The 17,724-nt window shown below is 43.7% G+C and overlaps 1 protein-coding gene across 1 annotated transcript; it reads right to left on the bottom strand.

Moving 5' to 3' along the window:
- Positions 1-11,354: 11,354 nt before the first annotated feature.
- LOC143887652 (uncharacterized) lies at positions 11,355-12,005 on the bottom strand. The gene has a single exon (XM_077391768.1). The coding sequence runs from the start codon at positions 12,003-12,005 to the stop codon at positions 11,355-11,357; it is 651 nt and encodes a 216-aa protein (XP_077247883.1).
- Positions 12,006-17,724: the final 5,719 nt, after the last annotated feature.

Here is a 17,724-nt window from a genome sequence, read left to right as displayed (position 1 = left end):
TAATCCCTTTTCTAATACTACGCATAGCTCCCCTCTGTTGCCCTTGAGAAGCCTCCCTTAGGTACTAATAACCCCTTGTTTGTAGCTGAAAACCCATGCCTTTGAACTTCAGGACCTTCTTCTGGATTTGATGGACCCTCCAAGGGTACTTCTCCTACCCCATTTGAGGGCCCATAATCCATTCTCTAATACCATGCATAGCTCCCCTCTGTTGCCGTTGAGAAGCCTCCCTTAGGTACTAATAACCCCTTTTTGTAGCTGAAAACCCATGCCTTTGAACTTGAGGACCTTCTTCTGGATTTGATGGACCCTCCGAGGGTACTTCTCCTACCCCATTTGAGGGCCGATAATCCCTTCTCTAATACCATGCATAGCTCCCCTCTGTTGCGCTTGAGAAGCCTCCCTTAGGTACTAATAACCCCTTTTTGTAGCTGAAAACCCATGCCTTTGAACTTGAGGACCTTCTTCTGGATTTGATGGACCCTCCGAGGGTACTTCTCCTACCCCATTTGAGGGCCCATAATCCCTTCTCTAATACCATGCATAGCTCCCCTCTGTTGCCCTTCAAAAGCCTCCCTTAGGTACTAATAACCCCTTTTTGTAGCTGAAAACCCATGCCTTTGAACTTGAGGACCTTCTTCTGGATTTGATGGACCCTCCGAGGGTACTTCGCCTACCCCATTTGAGGGCCCATAATCCCTTCTCTAATACCATGCATAGCTCCCCTCTGTTGCCCTTCAGAAGCCTCCCTTAGGTACTAATAACCCCTTTTTGTAGCTGAAAACCCATGCCTTTGAACTTGAGGACCTTCTTCTGGATTTGATGGACCCTCCGAGGGTACTTCTTCTACCCCATTTGAGGGCCCATAATCCCTTCTCTAATACCATGCATAGTTCCCTCCTATTGCCCTTGAGAAGCCCCCCTTACGTACTAATAACCCCTTTTTTGTAGCTGAAAACCCATGCCTTTGAACTTGAGGACCTTCTTCTGGATTTGATGGACCCTCCGAGGGTAATTCTTCTACCCCATTTGAGGGCCCATAATCCCTTCTCTAATACCATGCATAGCTCCCCACTGTTGCCCTTGAGAAGCCTCCCTTAGGTACTAATAACCCCTTTTTTGTAGCTGAAAACCCATGCCTTTGAACTTGAGGACCTTCTTCTGGATTTGATGGACCCTCCGAGGGTACTTCTCCTACCCCATTTGAGGGCTCATAATCCCTTCTCTAATACCATGCATAGCTCCCCTCTGTTGCCCTTGAGAAGCCTCCCTTCGGTACTAATAACCCCTTTTTTGTAGCTGAAAACCCATGCCTTTGAACTTCAGGACCTTCTTCTGGATTTGATGGACCCTCCGAGGGTACTTCTTCTACCCCATTTGAGGGCCCATAATCCCTTATCTAATACCATGCATAGCTCCCCACTGTTGGCCTTGAGAAGCCTCCCTTAGGTACTAATAACCCCTGTTTTGTAGCTGAAAACCCATGCCTTTCAACTTCAGGACCTTCTTCTGGATTTGCTGGACTCTCCGAGGGTACTTCTCCTACCCCATTTGAGGGCCCATAATCCCTTCTCTAATACCATGCATAGCACCCCTCTGTTGCCCTTGAGAAGCCTCCCTTAGGTACTAATAACCCCTTTTTTGTAGCTGAAAACCCATGTCTTTCAACTTCAGGACCTTCTTCTGGATTTGATGGACCCTCCGAGGGTACTTCTCCTACCCCATTTGAGGGCCCATAATCCCTTCTCTAATACCATGCATAGCTCCCCTCTGTTGCCCTTGAGAAGCCTCCCTTAGGTACTAATAACCCCTTTTTGTAGCTGAAAACCCAGGCCTTTGAACTTGAGGACCTTCTTCTGGATTTGATGGACCCTCCGAGGGTACTTCTTCTACCCCATTTGAGGGCCCATAATCCCTTCTCTAATACCATGCATAGCTCCCCTCTATTGCCCTTGAGAAGCCTCCCTTAGGTACTAATAAGCCTTTTTTTGTAGCTGAAAACCCATGCCTTTCAACTTCAGGACCTTCTTCTGCATTTATGCTAGGTTTTATTTTTTACGTTAATTTTTGGAATGGAGAAATGCGATTTCATTTCATGTACATATCAGTTACCGCATTTCCACCTACGGAGTAAAATAAATGCAAATGGTCGTCTGCTATTTGTTTATGCTAGGCTTTTATTTTTACAATTTGTGGAGTGGAGAAATGGGTTTTCAAAAACACCTTCTTCAATACCATGTAGAGGGCACAGTTTATAGTTGATGGGCCTTCTTTAATACCATGTGGAGACCCATGTTCATTGTTGAAGCAGTCATGGTTCACTTGTTTTATCTTCGATTTCATTTATTAAATTATTGGTCCAATGATGGTCATTGAATTCCAATAGCTAGTGCTTATCTGCTTTGTTTCTCAAAAGGTCTGATGCTATGAGTTTTTTTTTAAATGCATGTGAGCTAATACTCGCCTGATGCCCATGTGGATGAGAATTTTAACAGACCTCCTAATCTGTTTTGGGGGTTTGTCCTTGTTGTTGTGCTTTCAGAAAATTCTTATAGAACACTGATCGTTGCACTTATTGGTTAGCTCTTTTGTTTCTTGTTTGCTTTGCTTCATATCTAAGAAGCCAGACCTTAGAGGTTACAGACATGATACATATTTTCAGGTAAGTATGAGAATTGTAATAATTATTGGTTTGCTAGATAGCTTTTCTTCATAATAGTACTGATTGGGAATATGAGTTTCTGCTATGGGTTGGATTTTATTGATTTTATTGGTAATTTATTTTAGAGATGATGAGGACGAGAATTTTAATGATTGTCAATATAACTGAGTTTTTGGGTTATGAATTGATCTCGGTGATTTTGATTTGGTTGTTCATTGTTATACAGTTTTTATCCGGTCAGGAGCCATTCAAAGCCTTGAAAGATGGTGGTGCAAAAAAGTGATAGAGTGAAAGTAACAAAGCCTCCAACAAGGACAGAAAGGAGTTTAGAAGGGGAGGAGACGAAAACTGCAGCTGTGAAGAAGAGAGGAACATATGTAAGTGTGTATGTTGTTAATTGTATCAATCATAGTAAGTTAATTCATTTACCACATATATTTTGGCGATGTAATTTGTTTTGCAGGCTCCATACGTCCCAGCACGATGTTCTCCAGCTTCTTTCAAATCGGCAATGGACAGGATAAAGTTCAAGCTAGTCCATTTTCATGCCATAGAAAAGACTCATTTCCGACATCTGTTTGGCATGGAGGACATTATCATGCACAAGCGTCTCATAAGAGCTATCCACGATAAGTGGACTCCCGGCACTAACACGTTCACGTTAGGGAGTATAAATGTCCCCTTCCTTCCAAGAGATGTGGCATTGGCATTAGGACTGCCACTTAGTGGAGAGCGAATGGACGTGGTGAGGGTTCTGTCATTCGACAGGACAAAACCGCAACCTAAAGTGCCTGGCTGGCCATTTCCAGAGGCCAACGTCAAGGCATCGGTTATTGAGAATGAAATTACAGCATTAGTTAGAGAACGCAATAAAGTTTCGATAGAGAAGACAGTGAAATATGTTCTCCTCCATCTTTTTGCCTCTGTCCTTTTCACAAAAAGCGCACATCGAGCTGACGAGCTCTTCTGGCCCTACATCGACGACATAGGACACATTGGCAACTATAACTGGGCGATGGCAGTGTATGACTGGCTCGTAGATTACCTAGACAGAGTCAGCAAGGGTGGCAGGTACCTTGGTGGCTGCTCGTTGGTAATTCAGGTAATTTGGACTCATGACATTTAATATTCTAACCGTGCTGTTTATAGTTTGATTAACATGGTGTTTCGTATGTATGCAGGTATGGTTATACGAGCATACCACATTTTGGATTCCCACCAATCCAACTGCTCGTCCACGTGTCCTTAAATGGGACTGGAAAGCAAACGAATCAAAGACATATCGATTAGTGGAGCAGAAGCAGATAAAGAAATCGGAGGTGAGATATGAAAAATTTGTTAACGTATATATCAATACTAGCATCTTGATAACTGACTATGTTTTCCAAAAATTCAGGTGGTGGTGACATTGAAAGTATCTCTGTTAGAGAAGTCACAGTACCTACAGGATGAGGTAATGCAGTCGAGCAGGACTATGTTGCCTACGTTATTTTATTTTACTTTTTGATTTTTTAAATTTGATCATTGACTGTCATGTTTAAACATTAGGATGTTGAGGAGACAATGGAAGCCGATAAGGAACAGTTGGAATTCGAGGGGATAGTTTTGGGAGTAGAAAGTGAAATGGAGAAAGGAAGTAGTGAAGATGAGTCGAAGCATATAAAAATTTTGGCGAGAGAGAGAGAGAGATGTAGTTGATAGACAGTGGCAGATGATTAGAGCAGCATGGGAAGAAATAAGAAAAAGAGAGGAAGATGTTGGAAAAAGAGAGGAAGATGTCAAAAAGAAAGAGAAGGATTTGAAAAAAGGATGGGAGCGTATCCGGAGAACAAATGAAGGGACTGGGGGAAGAATGGAGGGGGTTGAGGTAGAGGGGGTTGAGGAGGAGAGGAAGGGCGAAAATGCATCTCAAGGTGCACGATTATCTTCGCAGCTGTGCGAGGATTGGACGGATTTAGCTGACCTTGGATGTGACATGGATGCAGCCGCCACCCTAATAGATGTATCGGCTCAGAACCCCAAGTCACATGAAGAAATATTCGGCACCACAGACGGGGTGATCCTTAACCCTTTACAACGATTGTTCGAAATGGAGGTGACCAAGGAAGAGGCACCATCTACTGAAGTTGAGATGAAAGTGAGTGGTCTAAGGGATGAGATGGTGGATTCCGAATTAGGGAGCATTGTGAGGGGTGTGAAGATGGATGGAAGGAGTAGGAAACCTGGGAGAGCCAGAAAAAGCCCCTACTATTCAGGAAAGACCCGAAAGAGGAGGCAGAAGGAAGGGAAGAAACAGGGGGAGGACCCCAACATACCTAAACCACCGCCCAAGAAGAAAGGGGATGACGGGAAGATGCGTAAGGGAAGGAGAACAGCTCTGATAGAGAGACTTCTAAAGCATGAAAAAAGGCAAGTAGATGTGAATTATATTATACCATGATTTAAGTTGATCAGAATTGAAAATTATTAACTAACAATTTAATACAATTTTGCAGTGATATCCTCATGGAAACGGATGATGTACACCTAATAGCTGAAGACCTACAACAGCTTTGGAATGTCAGACAATACCTGACTGGCACTGTAAGTGTCATTTTTTATCATTAATTTCTACATTACTTTAGGTAATAATGTACATCTGACATTTACTTCTCTTCCTTGAAGATTGTCGATATATATGGGAAGCACGTGCAGTCCTCCAGCGACGATGGGTTAGCAGATCCTACAATGGGGGGAATTGTCTTCGTTCCATCGGTGGTACATGTAAGTGTAATTTCTATCATCCCACATTGAGGTTTACATAAGATTTTATCTGTAGTATCCCATTGAATTCCTTTTTTTTATAGGGAACTCTCACTGCAGTGGGGACCGAAGTCACTGAGGAGCTGAGGGTAGAAAAGTGGAAGACAGCGAAGGACGCTGTGCACAGTAGACTTATAAACCACCACCTCGAAGCAGTAAAAATGGTACTATTACCATTATGTGAAGACAACCATTGGGTTCTCCTCATTGTGGATATGGTCAACAAAATCTTCCACGAATGCAATTCCTGTAAAGGAATGGAGTTCCAGGAAAGAGCAGGATTGACCGTAAGTAGGTTAGCATCTTTAATGTTTTCCTACTTATAAATCTATACGTATAACACTTATGTTTCCTAAACCTGTCAATGTTAACCACTTGCAGGTTGCATTGTTGAAGGAGTACTTAAAGGAAAGGGGCTGTGATATAGACCACTTTCAATATGCGCAGATGGAAAATTTCCCACAACAGGCCAATGGGTCAGTATATTAGTATATTTAAATGTTTATTTTTCTAGGCTATGATTTTGATTCGCTCAATACAACCGTTGTTATGCAGGTTCGACTGTGGTTTGTTCGTGCTTAAAGCGATCGACCATCTGTATGCAAATGATCCATTTACTTTCAGCAAGTCTGACATTCCCGCTTATCGGCTACAGCTGTGCAAAAGATTCTTGCGCGGAGAGTTTGGGGACTGTGGCGATTTCCTTAAGGGGGATATATGACTGAAAAATGAAGAACATCTCTTCAAGTTCTGATGGATGTTGTAAACATGGTGGACATTGATGGTCTTTCCAGTGAAGTTTTCTGTCTATTTGTAAGCAAAATGGGGTAAAATGGGCTAAATTTATTTGTAATTGTTGGGCGCATATGTGTAGGACAGAAAGCAGGGTGTAGAGACACAGAGGGAGGGTTTGTTTGTATCTCAGCATACTGACAACTATGTATTTGTAATTAAAAATCAAGTTCTGTCAACTGATGGTCGTTGTGGCATTGGGTTCATTGCGAAATATGGTAAAGGACTTTGAAATTTATCAAATATTTCTTCATAAAGTTTTGGGGGAATTTATATTTGTATTGGAAAAAAAAGGAATTGTCTTTGTATTGAATTGTGGTTATTTTCTGTAGTTTTAATTTATTTTCATCGTCATAGTTGGCAGTGGGAGCCCTATTTTTTCTGATTTTTCGGGTATTTATATTTTTATTGTAGGTGAAAATGTTAGAACATTGTCTGATAGAGCCCCAAATTGCACGTTGTTCGTACTTTTGAGGAAGAAAAATCTCCCTGCGAGATTGGTGGGAAAATAAGTTATCCCTCATGAAAAATTATTTCCGGTTTTGTTTGGTTGGTTTAACTGTTGGGAAGAAAATAAATCTTCCACAAACTTGTTCATAAATTTAACACCATTTATGACAACAGCCACCCCCTTCTCTCCAAATGGATTGTCCACCCCACAGCATAGGAAGATCCATAACGTCCATTTCATGGGCCACAATTTAAATCGGTTCTATGGCAACAGACAATTCATGCATTTAGATCATGTTTTGTACTTCGTATGTGGTCCTGTGAAAAAAAAAAAATTTGACATTCTCGGAGCTCCGACAATTTGTCTCGGATCTCTGAGAATATTGGCAGATGGAACCTGGACATATTGTCGGAGTTCCGACCAAAATTTTCGGAACTCCGAGATTTCACCCACCAACGTCGGAGCTCCGACCAAAAATCTCGGATCTCCGAGATTCGGTCCAGTAGGAATAATTTCCATCCGTCCCATCTCGGAACTCCGACAATATGTCTCGGATCTCCGAGAATATTGGCAGAAGGAACCTCGAAAATTTGTCGGAGTTCCTACACAATTTTTCGGAACTCCGAGATTTCACCCAGCAAACCTCGGAGTTTCGAGAAAAAATCTCGGAACTCCGAGATTCAGTCCAGTAGGAATAAATGTATTCCGTCTCTTCTCGGGACTCCGAATCAATATCCCGGAACTCCGAGATTCGAACTGTAAGGAAGTCGGAATTCCGAGCCCATTTCTCGGAACTCCGACAGTGAGTCCAGTAGAATTGAACGAAATTCCTCTATTCTCGGAACTCCGACAATATGTGTCGGAGTTCCGAGATCCGGCCAGCAACGTTATAACCGTCCAGGTTCGTTTTTTTAACTATTCTTCTCCTCTTTCCCTCTTTCCCTCTTTCCCTCTTCCTTCCACTTCCCTTCAAACCCTAACTCCATTTTTCGTTTTCTCTGTCATTTTCTCCCTACATCATCCTCCAAAAGCCTCATCTCCCTTCCAAATCCCTCTCTTCTTCCTAAAACCCTACCATTTCACCCATTTTTCATTTTTTCTTTCTTTCCTTCTCTAAGTCTCCTGTTTTCCTCCATTTTCGGGGTATTCCTCATTTGTTTTACATATTCCTTTTCTCTCCACCCACATTTCCCCTCACCATGCCTCCTAGGGCCAAAAATCTCAACATCGGAGGCTCCTCCCAAGTTCAAGACCTCGAATACGTTCCTGAAGTACTTCCCATGGAAGAAGGGCCTTCACGGAAGAAGGCGAAGGCGAAGGCTGTGGCTGCCGAGGTTGTGCCCAAGTCCTATTTCACTGGGGATAAGGCCAACAAACTCTGGGACGACGTCGGCACTAGGCGCGTCCTGACCGGTAGGTACATTGATCCCCCTGTCCTTGAAAATTTTGATTTAAAGGCCAAATTTGATGCTCTTCATTGGACACCCATCCTTCACATTAACGAACCCGTTTACCCTCGATTGGTGCGTCTCTTCTATGCCAATCTCACCATTTCCCCTTCCTTCTTCAAAATCAAATCTAAGGTGAAGAAAACTGTCATCAAACTCACCTATCAGACTTTTGCCACAGTATTTGGGATTAGCCATGAGGGCCTCTTACACTATTTTTGGCCGGACGATGGGACGCATGAACTTGATGATATTGATCATGACACTGTCTATGGTCGGATAACACGGCGCTACCACCCTAATATGCCTGTACAATCTGCCGACCTCATTCCGGTTGCGCGCGTGCCCCATAACTTCATGTACCACATCTTTATACCTCGTGGTGGGATGCGTGAAGCCCTAAGACCCTTAGAGGCATATATTATCTACAGCATCCTAGAGGGCCGCCAGCTTTGTCTGCCATATATCATGTTTCGCTTCATGTTTCAGACCCCTGAACGCTACCGATCTTCCTTGCCATATGGCATGATTCTCACCCGTGTCTTCCGGCACTTCGGCATCACCTTGGATGGAGAGATGACCATGACTCCTACTGCCCCGTTTGATGTTCCGACCTTTAACCGCATGGCTCTTAATGAAGCAGCGATTGACATCGATGTTCACGATGGAGGAGGCTACGAAGCCGAGGACAAGCCTGCACCGGCACCTCAGCCTTCAGAAGATACATCTCAGTTCTGCACTCGCCAGGATTTGGCTCACATGCAGGAGGCCATTGAGCGATCCATGGCCTCTCAGTTTCAGGAGTTGTCTACCCATGTCGACTCTGCGATTTCGACTCGCTTCCACACCATGACTTCCCACTTTGATGACCAGTGGGCCGCCTATTATCGCTACATCTCCAGTGGTCAGTGGAGCCAGGCGCCGGGCAGTTCTTCTCATCACCCACCGCCTCCTTCGGAGCAGTAGATGGCTCTAGTTCTCTGATGATGGATCCTGTCTTGTTCAGATTTCTTTTTATATTAGCCTTATCTATATGTTTCTATAGTGTTTGGATTATCAGTTGGTTGTATGGATCATATTTAGGTAGTTGCTTGGATAGTCAGTTGGATCTTTTTGGGATGTATTCCGTTTTATATAATTCTGTCACTGTTATGATGTGTCGTGGATGCTATGTCCTTTGAGTGGTTGTATGCACTTTCATTGGCTCACACCTACTCTCTTTCCTTTTGTTCCACCTTTTTTGGTGATGACAAAAGGGGGAGAATATTTGAGCTCCCAAGTCATAATAATATGCATATATTAAGGGGGAGTAAAGCTCTATGCTCCATTTTTTTGGGACATCAATGCCCTTCAAACGAACAAAAAGGTCAATAAATATAGGTTGCAAAATGACAAACTTTTTTTGGCCCTTTCTTAGCAGCAGGGAAAAGCTTTTTGCAAACTTTTTTGCAAAATGACAAACTTTTTGCAAAATGAACAAAAAGGTCAATAATATGCATATATATATATATATATACAACCAATTTAATTTTCCAGTTCTTGAATTTTCTTACCAGCAGGGAAAAGCTTATTTTAACAATGCTTGCAAGGTACAACTCATTCGAGCTTCAGAAAACTGGGCAGCCTTCAACTATGACAACCCATTCCACCTTAAGAAAACAGGGTTTCCCTCAAAAAATTACAGTATACCAGTAATTACAGTATACCATTAAATACAGTATAACAAAGAATACAGTATTCCACCTTCAAAAAATTGAGTTTCCCTCATAAAACTGGGCAGCCTTCAACTATGCACACCACTAATTACAGTATACCATTAATTACAGTATAACAAAAAATAGAGTATTCCACCTTCAGAAAATTGGGTTTTCCTCAGAAAACTTGCCACCCTTCAACTATGCACACCACTAATTACAGTATAACAAAAAAGGGTTTCCCTCAAGAAATTATTATATACAGCAACTAATTACTGTGCACACTTTCAATTAATCCACTTCTCCTCCTTCATCCAACTGGAGCCTCCAATGCATTCTCCGCGGAATAATTACGTGAAAAAAGGAGCTGCACAAGGTACACCCGACCTACAACACCACCACCACACCGAATAAGTATGGAATCGGGGATGTTCTATACTACTTATTGACCTCAATATATTACGTATCATGTACCTATTGAAAACGGGGGCAGAGGGTCCAATGACAGATTCATCAGGGAGTTGTCTCTCCATGGGAGGTTCTCTGCAAGTCCTTTTGTTGTGGCCTAGTTTTCCACAGATCGTACATTTGCGATGCACTCCACTCTGCAATTCGCGGTCAGATCTTCTCGTTCGCGGCCGTCCAGGTGGTCTTTTCGCTATTGGAGGTAATACAGTCTGCAGAGGTTTTGGAGGCAGTTCCCATTGAGTGCGATCTACTGTAGGGTGAAGCACCTCACAGTACGTTTCCCGATACATCTCTATACGAAACCATTTATGGCAATAATCGTACTCATCAAAATCTGTGATGGCAATGGCTGCCATGGCATGTCCGCACGGAAGCCCAAGCGTTTGGAACTCACGACATGTACAGGTTTGTTGCAGCAAGTTTACGACATCATGATGATCACGGGACCTTACTTCAAATTCGTGCACACCTACTCGATAAGCAGTATATCCGCGACCCTATTCCCTGGCCAGTCCCAAATGTTTTTCTGCATAATGCGTGCACTTTGTTTCCCATTGAAGGCCCATCGCTTGACGTTTCTGTATGTATTCGGAGCTCTTAAAACGAGTCAGCTCCACCGCAGCTGCAATCGGCAATTTTCTGGCATCCTTTAGCACTGCATTGTAACACTCCGATCTATTGGTGGTCAACACATCATATCTTTCCACCTTGAAGTAGAAACTAGCCCAGTTTTCCTTCGGAATAGCGGCTATCCAGTTGTGTGCATTTTCATTCCTCGCCTTAATTTTTTCCATTGTGTCTATGAAAACACTCTCTCTCAAAGCCCTAGCAGCTCTCCAGAACAATTTCTTAAGTAAAGGGTCTTTGAAGTCGGTGTACAGATTGGCGGCGAGGTGACGCATGCAGTAGCTATGGTTTGCAATAGGCATTACTTTAGGCACTGCTTGCATCAACCCCTTTTGTCGATCGGAGCACAGGGTCAATGCGCCTATCCCCTCAAGCAATACGTGCCGCTTCACCAAATAGAGGAACCAGCACTAGCTATCTTCGTTCTTAGTCTCGACAACACCAAAAGCTAACGGAACTAATCTGTTGTTCCCGTCTACCCCAACTGCGATCACTAAGATTCCAAGATACTTTCCACGTAGATGCGTCCCATCGACCAAAACTATCGATCTGAGTGTTCGTTGGAAAGAACGTATGCTGGGACCAAATGCCCAGAATAAGCGAGCAAATTTATCATCTCCCCCTGGACGTAGATCTCTCGCTCGAAAAACACGCATGTAGGTGCCCGGGTTTGTTCTCATCATCTCAACTATCAGTGCAGGGAGCAAGCGGTACGAGTCCTCCACATTTCCACACTTTATTTCAAGGATGATGTTCATAGCAAGGTGTGCTCTACGGTAGGTCATGGTTATACCCCAGTGCGACTTGATGTACTGTCTTATGATCCTTGTCCCCACATCTTCTGGACGGTCAAATAAGGGTAAGCATGTCTCGGCAACCCATGGGGATGTAGCTAGATGATTATCATTCCCCTTTAAGTGAGATGTACACGTATGGTCGCTCACAAACTTCTTCACTAACACATAAGTCATACGGCTAATGCCTGATATACGCCACTTGCAACCTGGTTCCTTGCATACAACGGCATACTTCTTGGGAGTTGACCGTGACTTCTTGAACATGAATCGCTACCGAATTGCATACTCCTTAACGGCCTTCTTGAACTGCTTCATATTTGGATACATAGCCCCAACAGTTAACTCATCGAACTGAAGATTATCTGCATCTACCTCATCAGCCCCAACATACATGTCGTCTACTTCCAGTGGCCGACTTGTGCCAGCAGGTAGAAATGGCCAACCATTGGCGGTAGGGGGAGCCACTTCTGTTGGCCTAAGATTTTCACCAGAATCTTCGTTCTGATTTTCATTTCCTTTATAATTTTCAGGATCATGGGCAGCCTCATCACCCTCCTCATCCTGAACCTCAGCCTCAGCCTCAGCCTCGTCATCATCCTCATCATCATCCTCTGCAGGATCATCATCATTGTCATCTGCAGTTCTAAATTCTTCGAAATCACAACCGAAGACATGAAAATCATCCTCCAAAACGTTAATATGCTCCAACGGCACATCTGCATCATTCCCGGGGACAATGATATCTTCGGAGGTAGGGTTCTCATACATATCGTCCGAGAAGTTTTCATTTAGGTCAACTCATACCCTACACAGTTCAACAATATAAAATTAGGATAGTAGATTGAGTACTTCAATATAAATAAAATTGTACAAGACATACCTTGAACTAAATTGTGCCGAGTCACCTCCTATGCTTGTATTACCCAATTCTGTTTCATATTCTCTTTCTAAGTCTACTTCAAAACGAGAGTCGGGAGTGACAGTTACTCGTTCCGATGGATATCTTAGGTGTGGAATCGGTGGAACGGAAGTAGGAGGTATGCATGCATTATGAGAGGGATTTTGAGAGGGAATCGGTGGTACAAAAGTCAAACGTATGGGCAGGTTATGAGAGGGATTTCGAGGTGAAAAGGAAGTAGAAGGTATGACATTGTTTGTGGGCAGAATTGAAGAATAAGATGAATTTAGGCCATTGTCAATTTTTGTTATGTATAGCATCACAGAGTTGAAATTATCTTTCTCAACCACCTTAACCAACGATTGGAAAATTTCATCGCTATCGACGTCGATTAGAGTGCTTATATATGGATCAACAACATATCGACATTTGATGGATACTGACACCCGTCCTCCAATACTCCCAATTCGACTGTGGATTAGAGCCTCCAATTCTTTATGATTCATTCGGGGACTTACCAATAACAATTTCTTACTCCCACCAATATATTCCCAATTAACTTCATCCTTCAGTATGCCATCAGAGTGTAACAGTAGAGAAAGCATTGTGCGTGCCAGTTTACGAAGACCTGCAAAGGGCAGACAAGATATGATAAGAACCAGTACGTAAAGGGGGCTTCTCAAGGCGAATAAGTAGAGGCCGACATAAGCAAAAGCTTCGGAGGCACACGTTGAAAGAAGAAAATATGACCTTCCTGATTGAAAACTTGTCTGCAAAAGGAGTATATGATATAGTTAAGACATAAACATGAGAAGAAGATGATAACATATTTTTTCTTAGTACATTTAATACAAGACTGAAGCATGGAAAGAGTTTAACATAAGTGAACATTGCATTTCAAGTATACAGGTCACAGTACGAAATTAAGTTTAAAGACGAAATCTACGAGAAATTAGTTTAACATGTTACATCCGGCAAGGATATAATATTTTCGTAATTAAATTACAGCAGAAGGGATTATGGGCCCTCAAATGGGGTAGAAAAAGTACCCTCGGAGGGTCCATCAAATCCAGAAGAAGGTCCTGAAGTTCAAAAGCATGGGTTTTCAGCTACAAAAAAGGGGTTATTAGTACGTAAGGGGGGCTTCTCAAGGGCAACAGAGGGGAGCTATGGATGGTATTAGAGAAGGGATTATGGGCCCTCAAATGGCGTAGAAGAAGTACCCTCGGAGGGTCCATCAAATCCAGAATAAGGTCCTGAAGTTCAAAGGCATGGGTTTTCAGCTACAAAAAAGGGGTTATTAGTACCTAAGGGAGGCTTCTCAAGGGTAACAAAGGGGAGCTATGCATGGTATTAGAGAAGGGATTATGGGCCCTCAAATGGGGTAGGAGAAGTACCCTCGTAGGGTCCATCAAATACAGAAGAAGGTCCTCAAGTTCAAAGGCAAGGGTTTTCAGCTACAAAAAAGGGTTATTAGTACCTAAGGGAGGCTTCTCAAGGGCAATAGTGGGGAGCTATGCATGGTATTAGAGAAGGGATTATGGGCCCTCAAATGGGGTAGAAGAAGTACCCTCGGAGGGTCCATCAAATCCAGAAGAAGGTCCTGAAGTTCAAAGGCATGGGTTTTCAGCTACAAAAAAGGGGTTATTAGTACCTAAGGGAGACTTCTCAAGGGCAACAGAGGGGAGCTATGCATGGTATTAGAGAAGGGATTATGGGCCCTCAAATGGGGTAGGAGAAGTACCCTTGGAGGGTCCATCAAATCTAGAAGAAGGTCCTGAAGTTGAAAGGCATGGGTTTTCAGCTACAAAAAAGGGGTTATTAGTACCTAAGGGAGGCTTCTCAAGGGCAACAGTGGGGAGCTATGCATCGTATTAGATAAGGGATTATGGGCCCACAAATGGGGTAGAAGAAGTACCCTTGGAGGGTCCATCAAATCCAGAAGAAGGTCCTCAAGTTGAAAGGCATGGGTTTTCAGCTACAAAAAGGGGTTATTAGTACCTAAGGGAGGCTTCTCAAGGGCAATAGAAGGGAGCTATGCATGGTATTAGAGAAGGGATTATAGGCCCTCAATTGGGGTAGAAGAAGTACCCTTCGAGGGTCCATCAAATCCAGAAGAAGGTCCTCAAGTTCAAAGGCATGGGTTTTCAGCTACAAAAAAGGGGTTATTAGTACCTAAGGGAGGCTTCTCAAGGGCAATAGAAGGGAGCTATGCATGGTATTAGAGAAGGGATTATAGGCCCTCAATTGGGGTAGAAGAAGTACCCTTTGAGGGTCCATCAAATCCAGAAGAAGGTCCTCAAGTTCAAAGGCATGGGTTTTCAGCTACAAAAAGGGGTTATTAGTACCTAAGGGAGGCTTCTAAAGGGCAACAGAGGGGATCTATGCATGGTATTAGAGAAGGGATTATGGGCCCTCAAATGGGGTAGGAGAAGTACCCTCGGAGGGTCCATCAAATCCAGAAGAAGGTCCTCAAGTTGAAAGGCATGGGTTTTGAGCTACAAAAAAGGGGTTATTAGTACCTAAGGGAGGCTTCTCAAGGGCAACAGTGGGGAGCTATGCATGGTATTAGATAAGGGATTATGGGCCCTCAAATGGGGTAGAAGAAGTACCCTCGGAGGGTCCATCAAATCCAGAAGAAGATCCTGAAGGTCAAACGCATGGGTTTTCAGCTACAAAAAGGGGTTATTAGTACCTAAGGGAGGCTTCTGAAGGGCAACAGAGGGGAGCTATGCATGGTATTAGAGAAGGGATTATGGGCCCTCAAATGGGGTAGGAGAAGTACCCTCGGAGGGTCCATCAAATCCAGAAGAAGGTCCTCAAGTTCAAAGGCATGGGTTTTCAGCTACAAAAAGGGGTTATTAGTACGTAAGGGAGGCTTCTCAAGGGCAATAGAGGGGAGCTATGCATGGTAGTAGAGAAGGGATTATGGGCCCTCAAATGGGGTAGAAGAAGTACCCTCGGAGGGTCCATCAAATCCAGATGAAGGTCCTCAAGTTGAAAGGCATGGGTTTTCAGCTACAAAAAAGGGGTTATTAGTACCTAAGGGAGGCTTCTCAAGGGCAATAGAAGGGAGCTACGCATGGTATTAGAGAAGGGATTATGGGCCCTCAATTGGGGTAGAAGAAGTACCCTTGGAGGGTCCATCAAATCCAGAAGAAAGTCCTCAAGTTCTAAGGCATGGGTTTTCACCTACAAAAAGGGGTTATTAGTACTTAAGGGAGGCTTCTCAAGGCAAACAGAGGGGAGCTATGCATGGTATTAGAGAAGGGATTATGGGCCCTCAAATGGGGTAGAAGAAGTACCCTCGGAGGGTCCATCAAATCCAGAAGAAGGTCCTCAAGTTGAAAGGCATGGGTTTTCAGCTACAAAAAGGGGTTATTAGTACCTAAGGGAGGCTTCTCAAGGGCAATAGAAGGGAGCTATGAATGGTATTAGAGAAGGGATTATGGGCCCTCAATTGGGGTAGAAGAAGTACCCTTGGAGGGTCCATCAAATCTAGAAGAAGGTCCTGAAGTTGAAAGGCATGGGTTTTCAGCGAAAAAAAAGGGGTTATTAGTACCTAAGGGAGGCTTCTCAAGGGCAACAGTGGGGAGCTATGCATGGTATTAGATAAGGGATTATGGGCCCTCAAATGGGGTAGGAGAAGAACCCTCGGAGGGTCCATCAAATCCAGAAGAAGGTCTTCAAGTTCAAAGGCAAGGGTTTTCAGCTACAAAAAAGGGGTTATTAGTACCTAAGGGAGGCTTCTCAAGGGCAACAGTGGGGAGCTATGCATGGTATTAGAGAAGGGATTATGGGCCCTCAAATGGGGTAGGAGAAGTACCCTTTTAGGGTCCATCAAATCCAGAAGAAGGTCCTCAAGTTCAAAGGCATGGGTTTTCAGCTACAAAAAAGGGGTTATTAGTACCTAAGGGAGGCTTCACAAGAGCAACAGAGGAGAGCTATGCATGGTATTAGAGAAGGGATTATGGGCCCTCAAATGGGGTAGAAGAAGTACCCTCGGAGGGTCCATCAAATCCAGAAGAAGGTCCTCAAGTTGAAAGGCATGGGTTTTCAGCTACAAAAAGGGGTTATTAGTATCTAAGGGAGGCTTCTCAATGGCAATAGAAGGGAGCTATGTATGGTATTAGAGAAGGGATTATGGGCCCTCAATTGGGGTAGAAGAAGTACCCTGGGAGGGTCCATCAAATCCAGAAGAAGGTCCTCAAGTTCAAAGGCAAGGGTTTTCAGCTACAAAAAAGGGGTTATTAGTACCTAAGGGAGGCTTCTCAAGGGCAACAGTGGGGAGCTATGCATGGTATTAGAGAAGGGATTATGGGCCCTCAAATGGGGTAGGAGAAGTACCCTTTGAGGGTCCATCAAATCCAGAAGAAGGTCCTCAAGTTCAAAGGCATGGGTTTTCAGCTACAAAAAAGGGGTTATTAGTACCTAAGGGAGGCTTCACAAGAGCAACAGAGGAGAGCTATGCATGGTATTAGAGAAGGGATTATGGGCCCTCAAATTGGGTAGAAGAAGTACCCTCGGAGGGTCCATCAAATCCAGAAGAAGGTCCTCAAGTTGAAAGGCATGGGTTTTTCAGCTACAAAAAGGGGTTATTAGTACCTAAGGGAGGCTTCTCAAGGGCAATAGAAGGGAGCTATGCATGATATTAGAGAAGGGATTATGGGCCCTCAATTGGGGTAGAAGAAGTGCCCTTGGAGGGTCCATCAAATCCAGAAGAAGGTCCTCAAGTTCAAAGGCATGGGTTTTCAGCTACAAAAAGAGGTTATTAGTACCTAAGGGAGGCTTCTGAAGGGCAACAGAGGGGAGCTATACAAGGTATTAGAGAAGGGATTATGGGCCTTCAATTGGGGTAGGAGAAGTAGCCTCGGAGGGTCAATCAAATCCAGAAGAAGGTCCTGAAGTTGAAAGGCATGGGTTTTCAGCTACAAAAAAGGGGTTATTTGTACCTAAGGGAGGCTTCTCAAGGCCAACAGTGGGGAGCTATGCATGGTATTAGATAAGGGATTATGGGCCCTCAAATGGGGTAGAAGTACCCTCGGAGGGTCCATCAAATCCAGAAGAAGGTCCTGAAGGTCAAAG

This window comes from Tasmannia lanceolata, unplaced genomic scaffold, assembly GCF_043159265.1.
Source record: "Tasmannia lanceolata isolate RefF3 unplaced genomic scaffold, GAP_Taslan_0.1 ptg000002l, whole genome shotgun sequence".
Classification (NCBI taxonomy): domain Eukaryota; kingdom Viridiplantae; phylum Streptophyta; class Magnoliopsida; order Canellales; family Winteraceae; genus Tasmannia; species Tasmannia lanceolata.
The sequence above is the reverse complement of the archived record's forward strand: the minus strand, read 5'-3'. Positions and strand labels throughout refer to the sequence as shown.